This window comes from Aspergillus fischeri, genomic scaffold (assembly GCF_000149645.3).
Source record: "Aspergillus fischeri NRRL 181 1099437636264 genomic scaffold, whole genome shotgun sequence".
In the NCBI taxonomy this organism is placed as follows: Eukaryota; Fungi; Ascomycota; class Eurotiomycetes; order Eurotiales; family Aspergillaceae; genus Aspergillus; species Aspergillus fischeri.
Genome location: NW_001509762.1, coordinates 6,132,866 through 6,154,720, shown reverse-complemented (window position 1 = coordinate 6,154,720; position 21,855 = coordinate 6,132,866). Strand labels below are relative to the sequence as shown.

General features: G+C 51.1%; 10 protein-coding genes and 1 non-coding gene across 11 annotated transcripts, besides 2 other annotated features; 7 read left to right on the top strand and 4 right to left on the bottom strand.

Annotated features, from left to right (window-relative positions):
* Positions 1-190: 190 nt before the first annotated feature.
* On the top strand, positions 191-1,894 carry NFIA_093200 (Zn(II)2Cys6 transcription factor domain-containing protein; the record flags this gene model as incomplete). Its single annotated transcript, XM_001261253.1, has 2 exons — positions 191-243; positions 298-1,894. The coding sequence occupies 2 exons, from the start codon at positions 191-193 to the stop codon at positions 1,892-1,894; spliced, it is 1,650 nt and encodes a 549-aa protein (XP_001261254.1).
* A 198-nt stretch (positions 1,895-2,092) lies between these two features.
* On the bottom strand, positions 2,093-3,977 carry NFIA_093190 (putative amino acid transporter; the record flags this gene model as incomplete). The annotated part of the gene is made up of 3 exons (XM_001261252.1): positions 2,093-2,577; positions 2,625-3,457; positions 3,505-3,977. 3 exons carry the CDS (start codon positions 3,975-3,977, stop codon positions 2,093-2,095), a joined length of 1,791 nt encoding a protein of 596 aa, XP_001261253.1.
* An 18-nt stretch (positions 3,978-3,995) lies between these two features.
* Positions 3,996-4,023: a microsatellite.
* Positions 4,024-4,993: 970 nt separating this feature from the next.
* Positions 4,994-5,548, top strand: NFIA_093180 (uncharacterized protein; the record flags this gene model as incomplete). Its single annotated transcript, XM_001261251.1, has 2 exons — positions 4,994-5,016; positions 5,122-5,548. The coding sequence occupies 2 exons, from the start codon at positions 4,994-4,996 to the stop codon at positions 5,546-5,548; spliced, it is 450 nt and encodes a 149-aa protein (XP_001261252.1).
* A 672-nt stretch (positions 5,549-6,220) lies between these two features.
* On the top strand, positions 6,221-7,562 carry NFIA_093170 (uncharacterized protein; the record flags this gene model as incomplete). Its single annotated transcript, XM_001261250.1, has 4 exons — positions 6,221-6,421; positions 6,468-6,611; positions 6,662-6,732; positions 6,782-7,562. The coding sequence occupies 4 exons, from the start codon at positions 6,221-6,223 to the stop codon at positions 7,560-7,562; spliced, it is 1,197 nt and encodes a 398-aa protein (XP_001261251.1).
* A 387-nt stretch (positions 7,563-7,949) lies between these two features.
* NFIA_093160 (uncharacterized protein) lies at positions 7,950-8,874 on the top strand (the record flags this gene model as incomplete). The annotated part of the gene is made up of 2 exons (XM_001261249.1): positions 7,950-8,189; positions 8,236-8,874. The coding sequence occupies 2 exons, from the start codon at positions 7,950-7,952 to the stop codon at positions 8,872-8,874; spliced, it is 879 nt and encodes a 292-aa protein (XP_001261250.1).
* Positions 8,875-9,365: 491 nt separating this feature from the next.
* Positions 9,366-9,385: a microsatellite.
* Positions 9,386-9,418: 33 nt separating this feature from the next.
* Positions 9,419-11,278, top strand: NFIA_093150 (ankyrin repeat domain-containing protein; the record flags this gene model as incomplete). Its single annotated transcript, XM_001261248.1, has 1 exon — positions 9,419-11,278. The coding sequence occupies one exon, from the start codon at positions 9,419-9,421 to the stop codon at positions 11,276-11,278; it is 1,860 nt and encodes a 619-aa protein (XP_001261249.1).
* Positions 11,279-12,082: 804 nt separating this feature from the next.
* Positions 12,083-13,630, top strand: NFIA_093140 (putative MFS multidrug transporter; the record flags this gene model as incomplete). Its single annotated transcript, XM_001261247.1, has 2 exons — positions 12,083-12,116; positions 12,174-13,630. The coding sequence occupies 2 exons, from the start codon at positions 12,083-12,085 to the stop codon at positions 13,628-13,630; spliced, it is 1,491 nt and encodes a 496-aa protein (XP_001261248.1).
* A 125-nt stretch (positions 13,631-13,755) lies between these two features.
* Positions 13,756-13,863, bottom strand: NFIA_093130. Its single transcript has one exon. It is a non-coding gene; the product is annotated as a tRNA-Met (tRNA).
* A 1,512-nt stretch (positions 13,864-15,375) lies between these two features.
* NFIA_093120 (gtpase_rho) lies at positions 15,376-16,058 on the bottom strand (the record flags this gene model as incomplete). The annotated part of the gene is made up of 4 exons (XM_001261246.1): positions 15,376-15,534; positions 15,597-15,731; positions 15,791-15,988; positions 16,050-16,058. The coding sequence occupies 4 exons, from the start codon at positions 16,056-16,058 to the stop codon at positions 15,376-15,378; spliced, it is 501 nt and encodes a 166-aa protein (XP_001261247.1).
* Positions 16,059-18,763: 2,705 nt separating this feature from the next.
* Positions 18,764-20,007, bottom strand: NFIA_093110 (PAF acetylhydrolase family protein; the record flags this gene model as incomplete). Its single annotated transcript, XM_001261245.1, has 2 exons — positions 18,764-19,472; positions 19,553-20,007. The coding sequence occupies 2 exons, from the start codon at positions 20,005-20,007 to the stop codon at positions 18,764-18,766; spliced, it is 1,164 nt and encodes a 387-aa protein (XP_001261246.1).
* A 421-nt stretch (positions 20,008-20,428) lies between these two features.
* NFIA_093100 (uncharacterized protein) lies at positions 20,429-21,144 on the top strand (the record flags this gene model as incomplete). Its single annotated transcript, XM_001261244.1, is given in 2 exon segments — positions 20,429-20,611; positions 20,629-21,144. The coding sequence occupies 2 exon segments, from the start codon at positions 20,429-20,431 to the stop codon at positions 21,142-21,144; spliced, it is 699 nt and encodes a 232-aa protein (XP_001261245.1).
* Between the last annotated feature and the right edge of the window lie 711 nt (positions 21,145-21,855).

Sequence of the window (21,855 nt, the reverse complement as noted above, 5' to 3'; positions counted from 1 at the left end):
AAACGATCTGGCCTGGTTTCTCAACTCCGTCTGACATGGTGATAGGCAGCCGCGTTCCCACAAGCTTGGATCCGTGGATATCTCCGACTCGCCTCTCTCTGAGCAACTCGCGTTTGGAGTTTTGAGGTTGAAAGTTGCGCTGGAAGTATATGAATCCGTGATCGTGGGACGTTTTATATGTATAGAAACCATGCCTCTACGGACAGGAGTCAGCCGGTCTCGCAACGGTTGTCTGACATGCAAGTGAGTCGACAACATGTAGTGCAATTGAAGCCATAATATTCATTCTGGTGCTAGGATACGAAGAGTGAAATGCGATGAAGAAAAGCCCACCTGCCGACGATGTCGATCCACTGGCCGAAAGTGCGATGGCTACGCCAGCCCCTCCTCTAGCACTCGTCGCCAATCGACCGATCTACGGATTATTCAATATACGTCGCAGGTACCCGAGCCAATGAAGATGAGCATGTTCCCTTCGTTTCACCAGCCGCTAGCAGGGTGTGACTACCGTGCGCTGGAGTTTTTCCACTTTCAGACCGTCTCCTGCTTCGGACCCAAGGCCGGGGACTTTCTTCTTCGTGCAGCCTACCATGACGCGCCTGTGCGGGTGGCTGCCACTGCGCTAGGGTCGTTACATCGCGCCTTTGTGCGTGACGGTGATGGGCCGGCCGTGGCGCAATCCGGACTGACTCGGTATGCATTGCAGCAGTACAGTTCTGCCATCCACCTGGCTCTTAACCAGATCCCTGTCACGGAGGGACAAAGCACTGACAGCATACTTATCATGTGTGTGCTTTTTTTCTGCTTCGAGAGTCTGCAAGGCCACTTTCGAAATGCGGTCCAGCACGGCATAGCCGGCCTCCGAATCCTCAGGCAACGGGAAGAGCGCTTCCTGAACGAAGGAATCGTAGCCCGTCTTCCCCCGAGCATTGTTCGCTTGATGTTTGTCACCATTGAGAATCAAATGCTCGAAATAGACTGGCAATCGTACCTGCCTGTCTCCATCCAGTCAACCCTTCTGTCTCCCTCCAAACTGCCTCCAGTCAACCTGGACGACACTCCGACGCTCGAACAGCTCAGTGATTCTTTTCAGTTTTGCTACAACCAGTATCTCAAGTTTCTATACCTATCCCAGAGACTCGAAAGTGCGGAGCTGGTCCAGATTCTTCAGCAGAACCAGGCATACTATGCCCAGATGCGACAGCACATGCATGCCTGGTCGGACAAGTTCGACGCATTCCTCGGAGCCCACGTGCAAACCGACCAGAGTGAAGCCGACCGCGTGACAATCAATCATCTGAAGATGTGGCGGAAGGTGATGGGCATCTTCTTGAATATGGATGCGTCGTCGTCAGAGGGCGTACTTGACCGGTTCGCCTCTGAATTCGGGGCGATCTTATGTCTGGCGGAGGATCTTATAAATTCCTCTTCTTGCACACCTGCTTCAAGGTCGAAGCCCTCTGTCAGGGTTCAACCATCTCGACAACAACAGAAAACCCTTCCCACAATCCTCCCCAAGCCTGAATCCTCCTCATCATCGTCATCCTCCTCCTCCTTCTTCGTCGTCTCGCTAGGACTCGTCCCCCTCCTCTGGATCATCGCCACATCGTGTCGACATTCGCAAATCCGCCACCGAGCCATCGACCTGATGAGCCGCAGTCGCCGGCGCGAAGGTGTATGGGACTCGGTGCTGTTCTCGACGCTGGCGCGAAAAATGGTCACTATGGAGGAAGAGGCTGCTGGATTCGCAAAGGGAGCCATGTACGAGCCGGCGGATCTGCCTATTTCTGCCCGGACTAATGCTGTTGCTGGTGAGTTTTGCGAGGGTCGACAGGGGAAGATTGAGTTCTTTCGGAATGGGACCAAGCTCCGGGAGGAGGTTATACAGTGGTGATATGACTGAGATATATTCGTACGCTGTAATGATAGTGTGAATGATTCTACTAGACGATGGATCGATTTTACTCGGAATGACTACTCTTGTTCCTGGCCATGGATGATGGACAAGGATATGGTAGCATCGTATGATACAAATCATCATCCTCTGCCAGCGTCACAGGGCCTGACTGCCGTACTACAGCATGCCTGCGGCTCATATACCGATCTTGCAGGTATACGAAGTAGTACGGCTCTGCGCAAAAGCATTGATCAGACTCTCAATGGCAGCATATGCACCCATCCCCGCCAACGCCAATGCACCCAAGACGTAGAAAATGTTGAACACACTCATAGCCAGTTCCTTGGGTCTCTGCGCGAGGAAACCCCGGACAACACGCCGCATGCCCTGATCGTGGCGAACGGTCTGGCCCGTTGCGGGATCGAAGCCTTCCCCGTCTCGCAGGGCGGCGCGCTTTACCCAGTACGCCAGGGCCAGAAGAGGGGGGAAGCTGTAAGTGAATTGCAGAATACACACGGCAGCGACTACGGAGGCCAGACCGGAGAAGTTGGGGATACCGGCGGCGAGAGCAAATGCGATACCCCAGTAGATGGGAACCAGGATGACCCAGAACAGCTTGCCGCCCCGAGTGGTCAACGGAGGGCACCGGAAGAGCTCGACCAAGACTTGGTTGTACAAGACTAAGACGGTCAGTATGCAGTAGCATACGGAAGTGCTGCAGACATACCCTTCAGGCCGATGTTTCCATACAGACCCGCCGCAATGGCCGCACTGAGCATGGCAAAGACGTTGCCGGCCGTCGAGATGTCGTACGAGCCGATTCCCAGGTAGCTGGGATTGACGTTGTACTGGCCCTGGTAGCCGTACATGAACAGGCCGTAGAACATGTACCAGAAGTAGATGAACGCCTGGGCCGCCCACATGGCGGTCAAAAAGTCCTTGGGCCGCTTCATCTCCGACATGAATTCCGGGAACACCATGGCACCACCGTATGCGAACACGGCTTGCATAGCGCCATTGAGCGAGCCGACGAAGTTACCCGCCTCGGGCAGGCCGCCGGATGTCTGGACAGGAGGATAGACACCGTTCACCGGCGTGATGAGGGCCTTGTTGACGACCGCACCCGCCGACGCCGAGGCGGCCGCGTAGTTGGGGGGCGCGTTGGCCGCTCCGCCCATGGTGATGAACATGACGATGAGGTTGATCCAGACGGCGGAATTGGCGAGCCAGCCATACTTTTGGAGAGTACGGATCTGGCCGATGAAGAAGCCGAACAGCGCCCACACCAGGCAGCAGATGATGAAGCACAGCTTGCTCTTGGACACCTGGTAGAGCGCCTCACCGTTGGAGATGACGATCAGACCAACGTTCAGCAGCAGCTGGATGCTCTGCAGGACGTTGAATAGATACCGCATCCACCGGCCATACAGACGGAAACCCAGGTCTCCGAAGCTGCGAAGGGGGAATTGATACGAATCGAGGCCCAGGAACGCTGACCAGAGGAGATAGCCAGAATAGGCAGCCAGGCCACCAAAGACGGTGTACAATGCAACTCCGGGACTATCTCGTCAGTCCAGGCAAAACAAGATACATAGAACTCTACTCACCCCCAACCCATGGTCGCAAAGGCATACCCCAGACCGAATGGACCCAGAATGTCGGTGGTAATCAGATAGAAAATGGCTCCTCGGGTGGCCGTCCGCAGCGCCCGAGACGCATTGGTCCATTCCTCGTCAGTGATGGTCATTTGGCCAGCTGCATCGCCGGCGCTGAGCGTTTTGGCATCTTCAGGCGTGTTTTCGGGCACCGGCTGGACGCCGCCGCCCGACTTGGAAGGGAAGATGATGGACAGCCATCCCCGTTCCTGATCGCCATTGGGCCCGGACTCTTCTTCGGCACGAGTCAATTGGGCGTAGTAGTAGTACTCCTCGAAGGTGACACTAGAATCATGCAACTTGCGATGCTGCGGACGGATAGTAGCAGTGCCAGTGCCGTAGTCAAGGGCATCAAATGCCTCACGCTCTTTCTCATGCAGCCGAGGATCCTCTCCGTCGAGGACGACACTCGCTGGCTGTGTCATGACGGAGTTTAATGAGTTGAAGAGGAAGAGAAGAAGAAGAAGAAGATCTTTGGAGGGAGGGAGACACGGAGGAGAGCAGCTGGGACCGACGGCTATTTATCCGGTGAACCATTCTCCGAGACGCACAGATAGCCGTCATCCGCAGACCAATAACAGAATAGTGGCATGATAGGAAGCGAGGGAAAGTATAATCAGGCTGGCTACAGGGTTAGAGTCGGCTGTTCGCCTCCTGGCAATGATGTTGCTGCGGATAAGGTTTCCTATCCCCAGGTTCTAGTCGCTCCATGGCAATCCAGAAACTCGGAGAAGAAGCATGCCGAGGATAGCCAAGGCGAACTATCAAGGCTTGACAATGCTTATTTGCCGTGACAATGGGAGTGGTGGGCCAGTGGGTCTGTCGTCGAGACGAAAAGTGCATGCTAATATCGGCATACGAGGGAGAGAGAGGGATGCGAGCGTAGGGTGAGTACTGTGTACTACAATGATTGAACCACCTGATCCTCTCCATCTGTCTTCCATCAATTGATGCAGTACAATTCGTCAGAAGAGCAATTCTTCAGCGCCGTGGAACAGCGGATGTAACCCTCCGCAGAGCAGGGCGTGCACTAGATGCCACTATCCAAACTTTGTTAGATTAGGCTCACCAGACCAAATTATCCCTCATTCTTCAAGCTGCAAGAAACGTGTCTGCCTATCAGCTTCAGACTCAGTCTAGGTCGAAACAGGAAGGTGTTTTAGCACGGATACGCCATGTGTTACCTGCATTGATAAATGAAATTGCCTGAGCAGAGAAGATAAGACGGCCCACAGTATTGACTGGCTACTTTGGCTTCATCCCTTTGATAAGGCGTACTCACCGTGCTCACAGCGGCCGAGATTGGTCGAATGATAGCGGCATCGAGGACGGCAAGATCGCCATGCTGAAGGTACAAAGACGATTATCTCATTGCACCCCGCACAAGTCAGATCCATCTCACCTCGGCGCATGGGACGGGGTCGAAAGAAAGCAGCCGACAATGCATACTGCGACTACTACCCAGTGAGAATCTACACGGCCTATGAAGCCTACAGCTATGCGACAAATCGACACTAGCTCTCGTCTTAACTATCCATGTTTCCTCCTTCATTACTGAGGTGCACACAGACGGACTCCTCGTATGCAGAGACACGCCCGCGTACCTCTCACACGCATGACGCCCTCCGTCTCTATAGTATCTGTGGAGGATCGCACTGCGGGACTCTTTCCTTCGACACACCTGTTTTTGTACGACCATACGCTCAACGGCATGAAGGCGGTGATCCGCTACATCCTCGACGAGTTGGATGGTCTTGAGCGAGAATCCACTCATAGCGCAGAAGTTCGTGGCCTGACAGATCTGGTATCCTTCTCTGAAGCACATCCCATCACCAACAGTCTACTGCATCATAGTGTGAGTACTCCGTTTGAACGGATGACAATGTCCCAATGGCTGCGATACACCTTGCTGCGAGAGACGTGGTCTGGGATCGCGACCATGGCAGCGTCGAGGGAGGTAGGGATACGGGCAATTTGTGCGACGCGACCGGAGTGAAGTTTGCAAAAACTAGTCACCGTTGGATAGTGAGAATTTCTGAGGAGGAGCAAGTTTGCATGAGATGGCAACGTTGACTAGGTCGAGCTGGTTGTTGGATGTCGTCAGTAGGAAATCCGGGGTTCTGCAGCAGGACGAGGGATGTTCTATGGAAGGTATTGATACAGGAATACTGAGTAGTGATTGGGTCATGTGGCGTATCTTATGTAACTGTATTTCAACTACCGCATTGGGACGAGGTCACCTGATCATCCGTTACTTGGTTAGTGCCTCAGGAATCCAGGGGACCAGGTGGCCTTTGTCGTCTTACTCTTATTCCACCAGCTCACCTAAATGATGCATCTGGAAGGGCTCAACTTAGTATTCAATTACAGAATGATTTGAGTCAATTGCCTAAAACGGAATTAAACCGTTGTTGGAAGCGGCATCACCAAGATGCTGAAGGAGCGGAAACAGCAGCCATGGACGAAAACGGACAGAACAAGGCTATCCGCCCAAGGAGTGTGTCTAGACTAAAGAATGTCCATTGTGAGCTTTGTACCACTGGATGAGTTCGATATAGGCAAGAGAAGAAGACAATCAACTCATCTCATCCTCACTGTCTGCCTACAGACTGTCCTCGATCAACGTCCCTCTTGCTAAAGTCCAGAGCTTCTGGCCAATTCCTACTCCATGGCTGTCGTCATGACGCTGTGGAACTCCAAGGTCATCAAGATCATTGCCGGGTTTTTGTGCAGCATCCTGTTGCTCAATGCGCTGGTCAGCAATGGGGTCGACTACACGGCAACACGACATATGATCCGTGGCGGTGGCGGCCATTCTCGTCGGGCGGATGATTATCTGTACGAGGCCATTCAAAATGAGACACTTGGAGTACGCCATCTGAAGCTGCTATTGTAGACCTGTCTAATGTGTGCAGTTCGAGCATGTCTATGCCATTGGTCTCAAGGAGCGTACCGACAAGCGCGATTTCCTCGCTCTGGCGGCATCGATTGTCGGCTTTCAGGTTGACTGGTTAGACGGAGTGAAACCAGACGAAGTCCATCCGAAGTCGCTTCCTCAGGTAAATTATCTTTGCTCCTGTCTGGCCTGGTCTCACTAATACTGATCCAGGGAATGAACATGACGATTATCAAACCTACGGTTGCAGCCTGTTGGCGAGCTCATATGAATGCTCTTCGCACGTATGTGTCATGGCACTTGGGACGAACGATTCATACTGACAACTCGCAGAGTCGTGGAAAAACGGCACGCAACCGCTCTGATTATGGAAGACGACGCCGACTGGGACGTCTCGCTCAAACAGCAGCTGCGCGAGTTCGCCCGAGGACTCCGGACGCTTTCGCTGACCAAAGCCGCCTCTAAACAAGCGCCTTATGGCACCGACTGGGATCTTCTCTGGGTTGGGGGATGCTCAACAGCTGCCGGAGTCAATGAGACCCAATTCTACGCAATCCCCAACGATCCTACGGTTCCAGGCATGAACCGCCGCAGCTTCTGGGTCGACCGGCGAGGACCGTTGGACCGGTGGAAGCACCGCTTTCCCCAGCTTCCCGAGGAATCTACCCGGTATGTCTATCGCGCAGACACCGGATGCTGTCTTTACGGTTACGCTGTGACCTACAATGGTGCGCGGAAGATCCTGGCCTCGTTGTCGGTGGACCACCTGGAAAATCCCGTGGACAATGCCCTGGGCGACATGTGTGGAGGCAGGAATCGCCCTCAGATCCAATGCTATGCGCCGCATCCGAATCTGATCGCGACGCATCGGCGCGCGGGCTCTTCTTACAAGGACTCGGACATTGAGACCTATGGACAGGACAACTGGCATCCAGACGAGGCGTGGGATCTGGTATACAGTACGAAGCTCAACCTTCATCGGTTGCTGGCAGGAAATGAGACGGTGATGTCTCAGTGGCCGGACGATCATAAACCATGGTCGCCGGCTGAGTTGAAGGTGAAGGAGTTTCAGTATCCGGAAGGATTTCATGTTGCGTGTTCCGATTATGTTTAGTAGAGCCTGTGTGCTTAGTTTAGATTTGTAGCTGCATCTTGTAGAATAGCACTATTCAAGACTTATCCGTGTAATCTGCTATATTTAGTAAAAGTGTGCCCTTCGTGAAAATGCAACATGAGGTTACTTGGACCATGTCCACCGCTGCAACCCTTCCGGATGCGAACAACCTGACCCGCCTGCTAGCCCTAATCAATACAATTGCCTGTCTTTGTCTGATCAGACACGGACAATGATCACAATGTTCCATTGACTGTCACGAATACTGGATCTTGGGTGTCATCGCTCCACTCAACCAGGAAAGCCTTCACGGTTCTAGGTCATAGTTGTCTTCCATATAGCTTGTCGGTAAGCTCTCACCTGCTTGTTTGACAATATCTACTGAAAATGTCTTACACAACTACTCTTTTTGAAAAGGCCCCAGAGGAAGAGGTCCAGCCTGTCAGTTCGACTCTGTCCGACTACGATGCAGATCTGTCGTCGTCCGGCTACACAGAAAGTCCGGATCTTGAAGACCGAGAGAAATATGCCGGCATCCTAGCAGATACGAAGAAAAAAGACAAGGCAGCCCCAGGCCTTCGCTTCATTGGATGGACGGCAATCAATGTTGCTTCCACCGTTGCCATAGTATGTACTTTGCCCTCCCCATAGGATCCTAGACTGACCAGCCAAGGTCTTCACCAACAAATACATCCTATCCGATATATCCTTCCGCAACTGCCAGGTCGCCTTTGCTGCATATCATTTCTTCATCACGGGGGCCACATTATGGGTCATCTCTCGCCCACAGTGCGCCATCTTCATACCAAAACAGGTGTCGATAATGCAGATTATCCCCCTGGCGGCAGCGATGTGTATCCAGGTGATCCTTCAGAATCTCTCGCTTGCATATTCGTCCGTCATGTTCCATCAGCTGGCTCGATTACTCCTGACCCCCGTCGTGGCTTTGCTCAACTACATGCTTTACTCGACCAAGATTCCCCGGGCGGCCGTCTCCCCTCTCATCCTGCTGTGCTCCGGCGTGGGAATCGTCTCCTACTATGACTCTCTCGCGATGGACAACGCGAGCACCGCGAGTACTTCGTTCTGGGGAACATTATTTGCCCTCGCCGGCGTCTGCGCCAGTTCAATCTATATGGTATGGATTGGGCAGTACCACAAGAAGTTCCAGTTGAATAGCATGCAGCTTCTCCTGAATCAGGCACCAGTCAGCACCGTTCTGTTGCTGCTCACTGTTCCTTTCACTGCGACGCCGCCATTGGGGGCTGTTCCAGTGTCCATGTGGGTTTTAATCTTAATGGTATGGCTCTGAACCCACGTCCTGTCCTCGGTTCTTCTAACGAGTACAGAGCGGCATCTTTGCTTCCTTGGTGAATCTCTCGCAGTTTTTCATTATCGACTTGGCGGGACCCATCAGCGGGACTGTGGTCGGTCAGCTCAAGACGTGCATCATTGTCGGGCTGGGATGGGCTTTTAGCACGCATCCCATCTATTTTCAGAGCATTGTTGGGATTATGCTGGCGTTGGTGGGCATGAGCATGTAAGTCACCAGCTTTGATAGAGAGCAGAACACTGATGGGTACCAGATATATGCGGATCATTATTCAAGAGCAGAGGTAATACACTTAGGAGAGAGGTTAGAAGTATCATCAATCATCATCATATAGCAGCCCTGCATACCCAATCGATTCTTGTATTGTAGAAGGACATGCATACAGAATGCGGCCAATCGCGTGCATGATGCGTATGCCTTCATTTAGCTTAGTCTCTCTACCCCTCAAATTCACGACAACCTCCTCCAGTCATCCATCCATCCATCCATCGGTTCTCATCACATAGAGCATCATAGAATCCCCATGTCCATTTTACGACTGCCAGATGATATCCTCTTTCTCTTGGCCGATAATCTGTCGCGAGAGAAGGACATCAACGCCCTTGCGCAGACTAGCCGTCAACTTTACCCACCGCTCAACCGATTCCTCTACCAGTATAATATCCGACATTGCCACAGCTCTGCTCTTCGCTGGGGTGTGTATGTGGGTTCTGAGGGTACCGTTAGAAAATGCCTAGAGCTAGGTGCACCTATTGAGGGTAAACCCAAGACGGACCCGAACGACGAGGACGAAGACAGCGATGAAGACAGAAGTGAGCCACCGCTGGTGAACGTTGCAGCCGAACGAGGCTACGATGGTGTCTTGCAGCTCTTACTGGATTATGGGGCCAGCCCGAACGAGAACCGTCAATTTCCTCAGGTGCCCCTTTCTTTGGCCATCCAAAATGGACACGACGCAGCCATGCGAGTATTATTAGCCCGGGAAGACACAAAGGTTACCCTGCCATCCACCCCGTTCAGCCAACAACCGCTGCATTTCGCTTTAGAACGAGGATCTCTGGAATGTGTTCTCCTCCTGATCGAGCGAGGCGCAGATCTCCAGCAGTATGAGTCTACAGGCGCCCGGGCACTCCATCCGGCCATTAGAAGCGGGAGTCAAGCTCTGGTCGAGTTCCTCATGAGTCGCGGGTGTAATCCACTCAGCTGTTGTGGGTATACAGCTCTATCGCTTGCTGCAGTCATGGGACACCAGTCACTGGTCCAGTATTTCCTTGCTCATGGAGTGGATCCGGATATTCGGGACCGTACCGGATTCACTGCTCTCGGGCACGCGGCCAAGGAGGGCCACGCAGATGTCGTCGAGACGTTGCTTGCGTGGGGCGTCGGGACAGAAAATGTCGGCGAGGACGGAGAGACGGCTCTGTGCTGGGCGGCCAGAGAAAACCACGAAATGGTTGTGGATCTTCTCCTGCGGCATGGAGTAGATCCAAGCTCGCCCAACTCTCGCGGGATACGGCCCATCCACTGGGCTGTCACCAACGGGTCCATCCCCATACTCAAAGCGCTCTTGGCCCGTGGTGCCAGGATAGACATTCAAACTGACGGAGAAACACTCCTCCATATCGCCGTACGGCGGAAAGATCAGCCGCTGGTTGAAATGCTCATACAGCTGGGCATCGAAGTGGATAAACCAGACAATGCGGGCCGGACTCCTTTAGCTGTGGCTGCCGCGGGCGGTCATCTCGAAATGATGGAGCTCTTGCTCGCCAACGGCGCAGACATGACTATCCGCGGTCAAGGCGCGCCGCTGCACACGGCCCTCTGGAGACGTCAAGATGAGGCCGTCGAGTTCTTGCTCCGACGAGGCGCTGATCCGGACTTTGCAAATGCCGATGGTCCCAATCGACTCATCCACGCAGTCGACAATCGAATGGTCCGGGTCACGCGGTATCTCCTGGAAAACGGCGTCGATCCCAATCCTGTATCTGATTCCGGTTGTACCCCGCTGCTTATTGCCTGTGAGATTTTCGGGGAGGATAACTACGAGATAGCTGAGATGCTGCTCCGGACCGGTCGAGCGAATGTCCATGCCCGAAACGCGGAAGGGCGCACGCCGATTATGTTCGCGACCGGGGAAGAAGGGGATCCTCAGCTCGTAAGGCTTTTGCTCTCCCACGGGGCAAATGCCAATGATCAAGACGAGGACGGGTGGAGTTGTCTTGAGAGGGCGATAGCGGCGGGGAACGAGGAGACAGCCAGGATTCTAGTCGAGGCTGGGGCAAACGTCAACGCCCGGGACAGCTATGGGCAGACTGCTTTACATCTGGTTCACTCACATGATCCTTTTTATCAATATCTGCTTGAAAAGGGCGCAGAGCTTTGATAGTCGCAGTGCCATCGCCGGGGATAGAACAGAGATATGAGCATAGGTGTATTAGAGATATACCGACTTATGGGATGTCTTAATAATCACCAAAATAAGCAAATCAAGAGAAACTCTTATTGTCATAAAAGTCGAGCATGCTGTCTGATAATGCAGCATCCATGCCTCTGTCGATCTCGGCGTATTTTGTGCATTGACACACAGACTCAAATAAGCAACCAAGCACAGTTAGTACCTGCCATCTTGCCATCCAATCATAAGCATCTATTTGAATTCTCCTGGCACTAGCCTGAATAGGCAGCTCATTGGAGAAGCTTAGCGGAAGAAGTAGGAAAACAGTGAAGTCAGTGTGGCAACTGGCTGGCAACACAGTATTCTATAGGCATCATCACACACTGCATTCTATTCAGTCTCAGGCTGGGAATTGAAGACTCGTACCTATTCCCGCTATCAGCACTCTAATACTCTGTAAATCGATGTGTATATTCATAACTTATGAAGCAGGTACAAGATGCCAAGAGAGTCAGGCACTGAAAGCATGATTAATTGCTTTATGTAATTCGAACCAGATCCTGTTCCTCCCACGCACTACCAAGGTCCACCAATGCCCACAGTTCCAGTCTCATTGGTTCGGCGCTTTCTTCATGATTCCAGACCACATGGGGAAGTCCAGCACGAGAGTGGCCACCGATTTTTCCACAGCTAACCATGTTGGGTCAATCGGCTGAGAGGTTGATGGTGTATATATATGGCTGTCTGGCCTGAGCAATGGCAGAGCTAGGTCTATAGCACTGAGCATTAAGAATGTTTGCCAATGACCGTGGGGATCAGGATTCCGGTAAGTGTCAGTATAGATTTATATATAAATGCTGTCCAGATACTGACACGCTCTCAGTGAGCTCAGACGTGACCATCGTAGATTGGGATGGACCAGACGATCCGGAAAACCCACTGAACTGGTCCAAGGCGAGAAAATGGCTCATCACCTGCATCTCGCTGCTCATGACGTTTGTGGCCCTCATGAACGGCACCATCATCACCGTCGCCCATGAAGCCATCAACGAGCGATTTGGGATCAGCGATGCCGTCTTCCCGCACTCGTATTGGCCTGTGACCTTCTGGGCCCTCGGAGGCGTCTTCTTCTCTCTCCTCATCCTCCCCATCATGGAGGACTTTGGCATCCGACGAACGTTCCTCTTGACGCATCTCCTGTTGATCCTCTTTGTCATTCCGCAAGGCGTGGCGCAGAACTTTGAGACGCTGGTCATTACGCGTTTCTTTGCGGGAGGCTGCGTCACCGTCATTGGTAACAGTGCCGCCAGCGTGATCGGGAATGTGTGGGAAACGGAGAAGCAGCGCAGTAAGCCCGTCAGTCTCTGGATCTGGGCCTATTTGGCGGGAAGCAGCGTTGGCCCGGTGATTGGAGCGTCTATCTTTCAGTTTCTATCCTGGAGATGGATTTCCTACCTGCAGTTGATCTGGTACGGGGTGTTATTCCCAGTCAACTTTTTGGTTTTCAAGGAATCGCGCGCTGCGATCATCCTCCACCAGCGTGCGAAGCGATTACGCGCCAAAGGGCAGAATGCATATACTCGCCAGGAACTCGACGCTGAGCCTCTGCTGCAGCTGCTGGCCACGAGCATCCAGCGGCCGCTCAAGATGCTGGTCACCGAGTACGTGGTCTTCTTCTCGACGCTGTGGTCGGCCTTTACCGTCGGCACTCTGTACCTCTTCACCCAGTCCGTCGAGCAGGTGTTTGTAGGTCTGTATGACTGGGGTCCTGTCACAGCCGGATACGTCCAGGCCGCCATTGTGATTGGCGAAGTTGCTGGATGGTTCTTCTCCATCCTCTCGGCCAAGCTATACTTCGCGTCGGCCAGTCGCAATACCGAGATGCCTGGTCTCCCCATCCCCGAAGCACGGCTGTACCTGTCCGTAGCCGGCAGCGTCGTGGGTATTTCCGGGGGCATGTTCGTGTACGCGTGGACCTCATATCCGACGCTACCGTGGGTCGCCCCAGCGGTGGGACTGTTCATGGTCGGCGCAGGCAGCGTGGTGGTGGTCTCTGGACTGGCGGATTACATTGTCGATGCGTACAGCCAGTACGCCGGCAGTGTGATGGCATGTTTCGTGCTGGGGGAGAATACCTTTTCGGCGTTTCTGCCGTTGGCGGCCATGAGCATGTATAATACGCTGGGGTTCCAGTGGGCCAGTACGCTGCTGGCGTTCATCAGCTTGTCTCTGGTTGTCGCCCCGATCGCTTTTATTGTTTGGGGGAGGAAAGTACGCGAGAAGAGTCCGTATATGAGAGAGGTGATCAGAGAGAAGAGGCTGCAGGCTGGCTTGCAGTAGTCTGTCATCCAGTTGTAAATAATAGACTCAGGTATATATATCTTGGCAATAATTTCATCCGTAAATTCATGCAAATCTAATTCCATCTTGCTTTGGTCAAGGTCCAAAAGAAATAGATAAAAAATTGCCTCCGGGGAGGATCGAACTCCCGACCTTGAGATGGCTCAGAAGTGCAACTTCTGATCATACAGGCAATATGAGACTCACGTGATAACCAACTACACCACAGAGGCATTTCTGAGTCCATCACCGCCTTTTATGCTTTATAACACAAACGCAGACTCGCTGATACCTAAGGAATGACAGCATCATTTCCTCTGAGTTTTCCTCAAGCTTTAGTAGTTTTGAATTAGTTTAGACAGGAATATTTAAGTGATTACTGCTTCTCCTGAGAGATAACGTCCAACCGCAGACTGTGACTGTGCTAGTCCTAAAGTCGAAGTAAGCTAGAACCATAGTCAATAACATCACCTTAGGGAGAAGCTATTATTTACTAGATCAAAATAGTATAGTAGTTTAATATAAGTATAAGTAATACTATGGATTTCCCTCTCTTATAACTATCTTACTATCTTGTCTATGTATAGTGTATGTATAGAGATAATTTCATATCTCTTTTAGAGATCCTTGTAGCGGGCAAGGCCTGCTGTATGCTCGAGCCTATCGGCACTCGCGAGCTGCCCTAATCCGTAGAAAATATATGGACATGACTAGTATCCCTTATGCATATAACTAAATAAACATCAGCACCGCACACATTGCTATACTTAGAAGCTTTTTTTCATTAAACCAGCTTTATAACAGTCTTACTTCCAGTGAATTGACTTCTTGCTTAGCCTCGAGCTCTCTTGCACTTTTAGATGCGTCGTACCTATCTTAGTATCCAGCAAGGTTCCTCGCGTTCACTCTTTGTAATGAGGGGTTTCAATTTTGTAGGTTGGGGAAATGAGCGAATTCATATGTGTAAAGCAATGAAAGCTTTCGACACTCCGTCCCTCCTCATAACTGAGCGTCCAATAGGCCCTGCTACACAGTGCCGACCGACAATATGGCTCCAGAGTGAGGGAGACGTCGCGGGGAATTGGGGCGCCTTCCAGAACGAAGTTACCTTCAACATCCCAAGCCACCAGTCTACATATGTTCCCCAGTGCTGGGCAGTGCCGCAGTGGTTCGCACTATAACGGGCTTCCTGCGCTTCCATGACACTTAGTCCCGGATGAGGGATCTGCGGGGAGACCTACCGCAATCATCAAAGCTCCTCCAGCCCGTCATCCATGGACATGATTGACTCTGAACAAACCCTATCCCACAGGGGGCTGGCGATTGTACTTGACACCGACTGTAATATCCGGTTAGGGTTCGATCCGAACAATAGAAACATGCGGGAATCAGTCCATTCGCGTAAGCGGAAAATTATATCAACAATTCCCAACCGGACAACCCAGGCACGCTGAGCATCCTCACCATATTCATGCGTTCACACCTTGAAGCTATTCAAACAGCTACCATACAACGCAACCGCATCGACCCTATCAAACTTTAGTGGCCAAGAGGCAAGGCGAGCCTGAGCACTTCCATTGTTTGCCTATAAAGAATTGGATCCATCATCACAGCCGCTAGACAACACCTCTATCAATTTGCTCAGGAAATACAATCTTCGTATTGAATGGAATGAATAGGTAATTCCTCCCTAAACACCGTCTACTATGTATTGATGGTCGCAAGCATAGGGGTAATGACCCTCGCTAGAAGAAACTGCGGCCTTTTCTCCCTTTCTCCTGTGCCAGTTCTCCGTGCAACACATGCCTAACCGCTTTCTCTAAGGCTACATCGACGCCGGCTCCGGTCTTTGCAGAACAATCAAAATACTCAACAGCGCCCAAGCCTCGGCCCACTTCTTCAGCCTATAACATGAAGAACGTTTAGTCAATGGTCCTCATAAACATGCATACAAGGTCATCCGTACCACAGCAGATTTCACCGGGTATTGTGAAGTCTTTAAAAGGTCTCCAATAGTTGAAGGGTCGTCACGAAGATCGTTCTTGCACCCTAGGAGGAAAACAGGAACCTCTTTGCAGAAGTGCAATACCTCTCTTATCCACTGCATAACAGCGATTAGAAACGGGCCTCTTCTCTGTCTTGTCGCACGGAATACTTTACTTTCTCTTGAGCGTTATCCAAACTGTCCGGAGAATCTACAGCAAAACATATGAAGACGCCGTCGGAGTCAGGATATGCGAGGGATCGCAATCGATCGTAATCCTCCTGCCCAGCAGTATCCCACAGAGCCACTTCGACAGACTCTCCGTAGGCCTGAACTTGGCACACGTAGTTCTCGAAGACGGTGGGAACATAGACCTGAGACGGGATTCAGCCGCGCTCTATATATTCACAGATCCGATAGAGTGCCATGGCTTACCTCTGGCATAACGCCTTTAGACGCCCGGCTTGAGGATTGTCAATTGGAGATTGAAAGTGGCAATGGAAGAAAGCATACATTAGAAGACATGTTTTCCCACATGCACCGTCGCCCACAAAGACAAACTTCATTCGTATTCTGGACTGTTTGTGCCCTTGGTCTTCCGTCAGCGCTAGGTCCCGCCTTGCCTTGGGTGTGGATCTCTTATTAGCAGAGCCCTTCCTCCAGAAAAATTGAATGAGAGATCGTCGCTTTTCCCTGAAAGGAGAAGCAAACAACGGTGATAAGTTTGGTCCAGATGTTTTGCTCTGCTGATGAGCCGGCATTGGCAGGGATGGTGGGACAGGGCGTGATAGATAACTGTCTTCTGCGGGGGTTTCAGTCGCAACAGCCTTATCCTTTAGTAGGTAATGGTCGCTATTTCGAGTTTCCAAATTGAACACGGTTGATTGTTGTTCCCGGCTGCTAGGTAAGAGCCTGTCAAAACAATGGCCCGAGCCTTCCCTAGTCAAATGTACTACGGGTTGTGTAGGTGATGGAGAAACCTCCAGTGACCCACCATGGATATCAGAACTCGTCGTTAAGGGTTCTTGAAAGCTCGTATTGCCCAGTTCGAAGGGGGGTGATTTCCCACTAGTGGAGCAGACCCAATCCAAGGTTGATAAACTTGCTTTGGTCCGAAACCAGTCTGCATTGAAATCAGGCCAAAAATCGTCCACATACCCAGAAAGGGCATCGTTTCCCTCCTTGTCTTTGGAGGTTATTGTGGAAGCGGATGAAAGGACCGTGGCGGCCGACTGAATGACTTCTTTTAGATTTTGGACACCAGTCATTTGCTTTTGCTGGTTCCTCCCAGAGAGCATATTTTGCAGTCCATGAAGCTTGATGTCCAGGTTTGTTGCAAGCCGACGGATGTCCGAATGCATGGCGTTCAGATTAGGCAGGATTTTTGAAGTTGACTCTTGGATAGAGACCTGGTGCCAGCTTTCCCTTATTGTTATTCATTGATACCATATTGCTGGGAAGTGAGCTTACAAGATAATGGTTTGTAATGAGAGCTGCATTGCATCCTTATACGTTTGTACTTGCTGCCGGAAGTTTACAATCTGTTCCACAGCGCTCTTCTCGCGTACTTTGCGCCGCGTGGAGTCTAGGAAAGCGACTTGCTTGTTGATCTTAGTGAGAAGCTCTTCAAGTTGTTCAAGAGTACTGCGTCCATCATGGAGAGATCTCAAAAGGTTCTTCCAGTGAATCCCAATGTGGCCACTTAAAGGCTGGACTTGCAACTCGTCGAAGGTATCTTCCATTGACTGGAGGACATCTCGTAAGCCTCTCATGTCGTTCAACATTGCCGTGACGTTCGTGTGGGCTTCCGCCGCTCCATGGCGAAATTTCTTCAGCTCGACGGTGACTTTCGAACATACTGCGAGAAGTGAGGCCGCGCTCGCTATTATAGTGAGCGGTTCCACCATTGTTTCGGTCGTTAGTGTTGTGATTCTAGCTTTTCCTGGGGAGGTCGTGGGATATAAAGAGCGGAGGAGCTCGGGTTTTGAGCAAGGCTGCGGCTGAACACAGCCACCTCGCACAGATTCTTTCAACCTTTTGGCACGCACTTTTGACTACTCACATTTTGTTTTGGGGCTTCACTGCGAGGCAGGTCAGATTGGTTTCCTCCTGCGCCAGTGACAAGCAAGCAGCCAGAGGAAGCGTGACGACCACTGAGCTATTAGATAAACGCCTGTGGAGGCCAGGATCAAACGCCCTACTCAATGGTTCAATCCAGAGCTTCAGTGGTCCACTCGGGCAAGACTATTCTCCTTGCCGTCAAGGGACATTCAGCTAATTGTCCTCCTTATACATGACGGTTTATAGGTTCTCGACCAGAGGAAATGGATCATGCGTTTCTGCAAATTCCCGACAAAAATTGCGGGTTACTTGGACGCAGCAACTTCTCGTCCCTCCATGTTCTAGCTGTATTTTCAACTGATTCACCCTACAAAAAAAAGTGTTTTGTGGATAGCGCCCCGCACAGGAACCTGAGGACAAACGGATGTCCCTGGAGAACAGCGATGATTGTGAGAAGGCGGAGAGTCCAAATGGCTCTTTCGTATTTGTGGTAACTTATGGTTGGTGAGGAAGAAGGACACCAAAGCCACCGTCTAGGTCAGGCAGCACAAGGGCAAAAGCAATGGCATCTGTTGCCCAATCACGCATAAGAAGTTAGCGCCTGGTAAGCAGGGTCCGCTATCGTGTGTGACTGATTGACCAAAAGAGATTCCCAGTGGTTGATTGGCTGCTTGGAAGTGGGAGGATTCCTGTGCATTAATGAGAGGTAGCCGCACGTCTGCGAGCTGCTGGGATTAATATACCTCCTAAGTATGTTACTGTAGATGCATTTTATGCTGTCGCAACAGAGGTTTATAATAACCTATTAGTATAGCAAGATAGAGGGTGTAATTATAAGGAATGCTAAAATCTAACCTAGCAGCTTATCTACTAGTACACTATACCATGCATTCTCTGCATAAAACTTAGGGAGAGGGCTGAAAGAGGTAAGGAAGAATTATCTGGTATGCTATAAGTAGATGAGTGAATCAAGGCCTGTAATAGTACTTTAGCTTGATTACTGCTGCATGTATTGGACAAGATTACTGAGTCAGGCTATGGACTTATAATATCTTAGCACTTCCTAGAACTAGGTACCTTACCAGGAGTTAATTTTCCCCAACAGTCACCTCAGGAAACTCCTTACTGGACATATCCAATAACTCAACTTTCTTCCCCTTCAAAACAAAGTCAAAGAATCTGCTAGTGTAAGTAGCAATGACCTGAAGGGCTCTTCCCCCATCAATACTTCCCAAGAATGCGGCCGCCTGTGTCGGAAACTCCTCTCTCAGACCAACGATATCAGCAGCCTGCGCCAAATCTGTGAATGTACCATGTGTACTCCCATTAATCATAAATCGTCTCCTGGTACCCTTCAACTTTGGCCACAGAGCGCCCCAAGTGACATCAGTTGTCAGATTCTTCCCTTCATGTGCCATTATCATGAAGGGCTTATCCAATCCCCGGTTGATAACAGAGCCGAAAAATGAACCGTCCAGATTGATACCCCCTTTGAGACGGGAATCGGAAAGCATGGCCTCAGCTGCGGTGGCGCCCCCAAGGGAGTGACCGTAGATTCCCACTTTAGAGGTATCTAGCCCACATGTTTGGCCTGGGATGAGCTTTGAGATGACGGACGGACGGTGGAGCTGGTCGAGGACGAAGGATACGTCTCTCACGCGGATGTTCAGGTCATCCACAATCTGGTTATCGGTTGTAATGTTTGCGGCGAGGATTGTGGTATTGTCAGGAAATGTTACGATGCCTGCGTCATACGGATGGTCGACGGTTACGACGATGTAGCCAGTGCTGGACAGTCTGTTAGGGAAGTGAAAGTTAGCGAGACCTGCATATCTAAAGCTCTAGATGAGCAGGGAATGAAGATATGGAGTACACACTGCTGGGCCATAACACTGTGCAAAAGTCGAGTGTTCCCCAGGCCAGGTGAGAAGAGAACGAGCGGAAATTTTGGGCCCTTGACCCGGCCACTCGAAGTTGGATTCGTATATGGCTTGCAGGTTTGAAGGGTAAGTGAGCCGAAGGCGCCTGCTGGGATGCCAGTCTGTGCATACTGTTCATCCTCGAAGGTGGCGGTGATGGGGTCCATGTAGGACGTCAGGGATGGGCAACATGCTGCAGGAGGGACGGGATGAAAGAGAGAGATCATCAGAGTACGCGGCTGTGGCGTTGGGGCGTAGGGATCCAAACGATGATGATCAATGAGCTGGGTTGTTGCGATGCTGGTGTTGTATGGGCCTACTGTGCCGGGGAAGGACACCGCATTGCTGTTCAGGAGAAGCTGGGTAAAAAGAGCAGCGAACATAAGGTGTTTTGCAGAGAGGTTGAGCATCATAGCAAGTAGTTAAGGGTAAGGGAAAAGAATTGTGTTATAGGAAAGAATTGATAGGGAATTATCTTGCTGCAGGGAAAAACGGGAGGAATCTCTTCATCTTATATAGGATTCTGGAGTCAATCCTGCGGACTCTGTGGCGTCCATCTGGTCTGATGAGTCGGCTCATCTTGACGTTCATACTAACTAATAAGGCAATGATTCAGCGCGTTTGTGGATTCTTTCTGCGATATGTGATATGCTCGGCTCTATCTCATCTTGTGGCTGATGCCTGTGCCAAGAACTGCGTTCAAATGCTGCCTATTCGGGAAAGGCGGATATATCTTGGCATGGGAAGGTTCCAACCTTCCGCTCTGTACAACTTGAGAGGGGTAACACTTCTTGCATGGAATGCCCATGAAATTTTCCGACAGTTAGTTTGAGAATGGCTGTCCTGGGACCACTCGATCGGCGCACTGCTCGTACCAGGTGCGCGGCCTGTACACGACGCAGAATCAAGGTCAGCAACTCCTTCTCATCGAATCTGCCAGCGAAAACAGTTCATTCCTTCCCCCCCGGCTCTATTTTGACCCTCTGTAGTGCGAAGGTGGTCCTCCCTGTCGGTATTGTATAAAAAAGAAACAGCAATGCGTCCCTCAAGCAGTTCAGCCAAAGGCTAGCGTTGTCTTTGTCAATGTCACTGCGCCATCCAAAAGGTCCGACTGTCTCTCGCCCCCCACTCATCTTCCCACACTTAGGCTCTGCCCCAAGGTTTCGGAAGGAAGCTCAGCTCTATTTGTAAAGCATTTCTTCTCAGACTTTCTGGCAAGAAATGACTTTGGTGGCCCCCTGGACCTCGGCTCTATCATGTCGGAATTCCAGAGGTCTCCCAGCATGTATCACGCATCCATTGCCCTGGGTGCACTTGATCTGAGTAGGAAGACGCTGTTGAATATACCTCTGGAGAGGAAAGATGCGGCTGTGGGAGCATTAACGGCCTACCACACGTCGATCGCCAAATTGAAAGTCGAGATTGTAAGCAACAGCGTGCCACCAGACGTCAATTTATGGACTACGTTTTTCTTGGGACTGTTCGAAGTAGGTCAACAGTGCCTTGGCCGCAAATTATATCAGAAGCTTGAGGTTAACCCTTTCGATTAGCTGATGCACGATATGACTGGAGAAGGCTGGGTGAAGCATTTTCTGTACGGCACGTCCAATATGCTTCAGCTTCGTGGCCCAGAAGCCCATATATCTGGCTCCGGGCGGTCATTTTTCCTCACAGTACGAGTTTTTGAGATTTGTCGCGCCCTCATATACCCTGAACCTACTTTTCTCTGCCGGCCGGAATGGATGTCACTCACAACTGAGATCTGGAACGAGCATGTCAACAACGACTGGCACCCAAAAGAATCATTGTTTGATTTGATGATCACCTGTTCTTCGATAAGTCACCGGCAAGTACACTCACAGGCCCTCTATATCTTACTGTATGACTGACCAAGCTCAGGGTATGGGATCTGCTTAAACCGGGCTCCAATCATCCGAGCATGCTCCTTCACGAGGCCCTTCTTGAGCTTGCCGCTGAAGGCTTCATTGTTCGGTCAGCTCTTGATGATTGGTACGCGACCTTCCAAAAGTGGTCGGCCAATACTTGTACGCCCGCACATAATCCCCAGTCCATTATCGCAACAATATATTTTCACAGCATCTCCATCTACCTGTCTGGAATCTTCGACTACCGCGCTCAATTCAACGAAATACCCACACCCACAATCTCGCAGGCCGTTGTTCAGAAACACGTCGATGCGATTCTACGGATAACTGAGATTAGTTTGAAGACCACAAATTTGGCGGCTGTGTTGTTTTTCT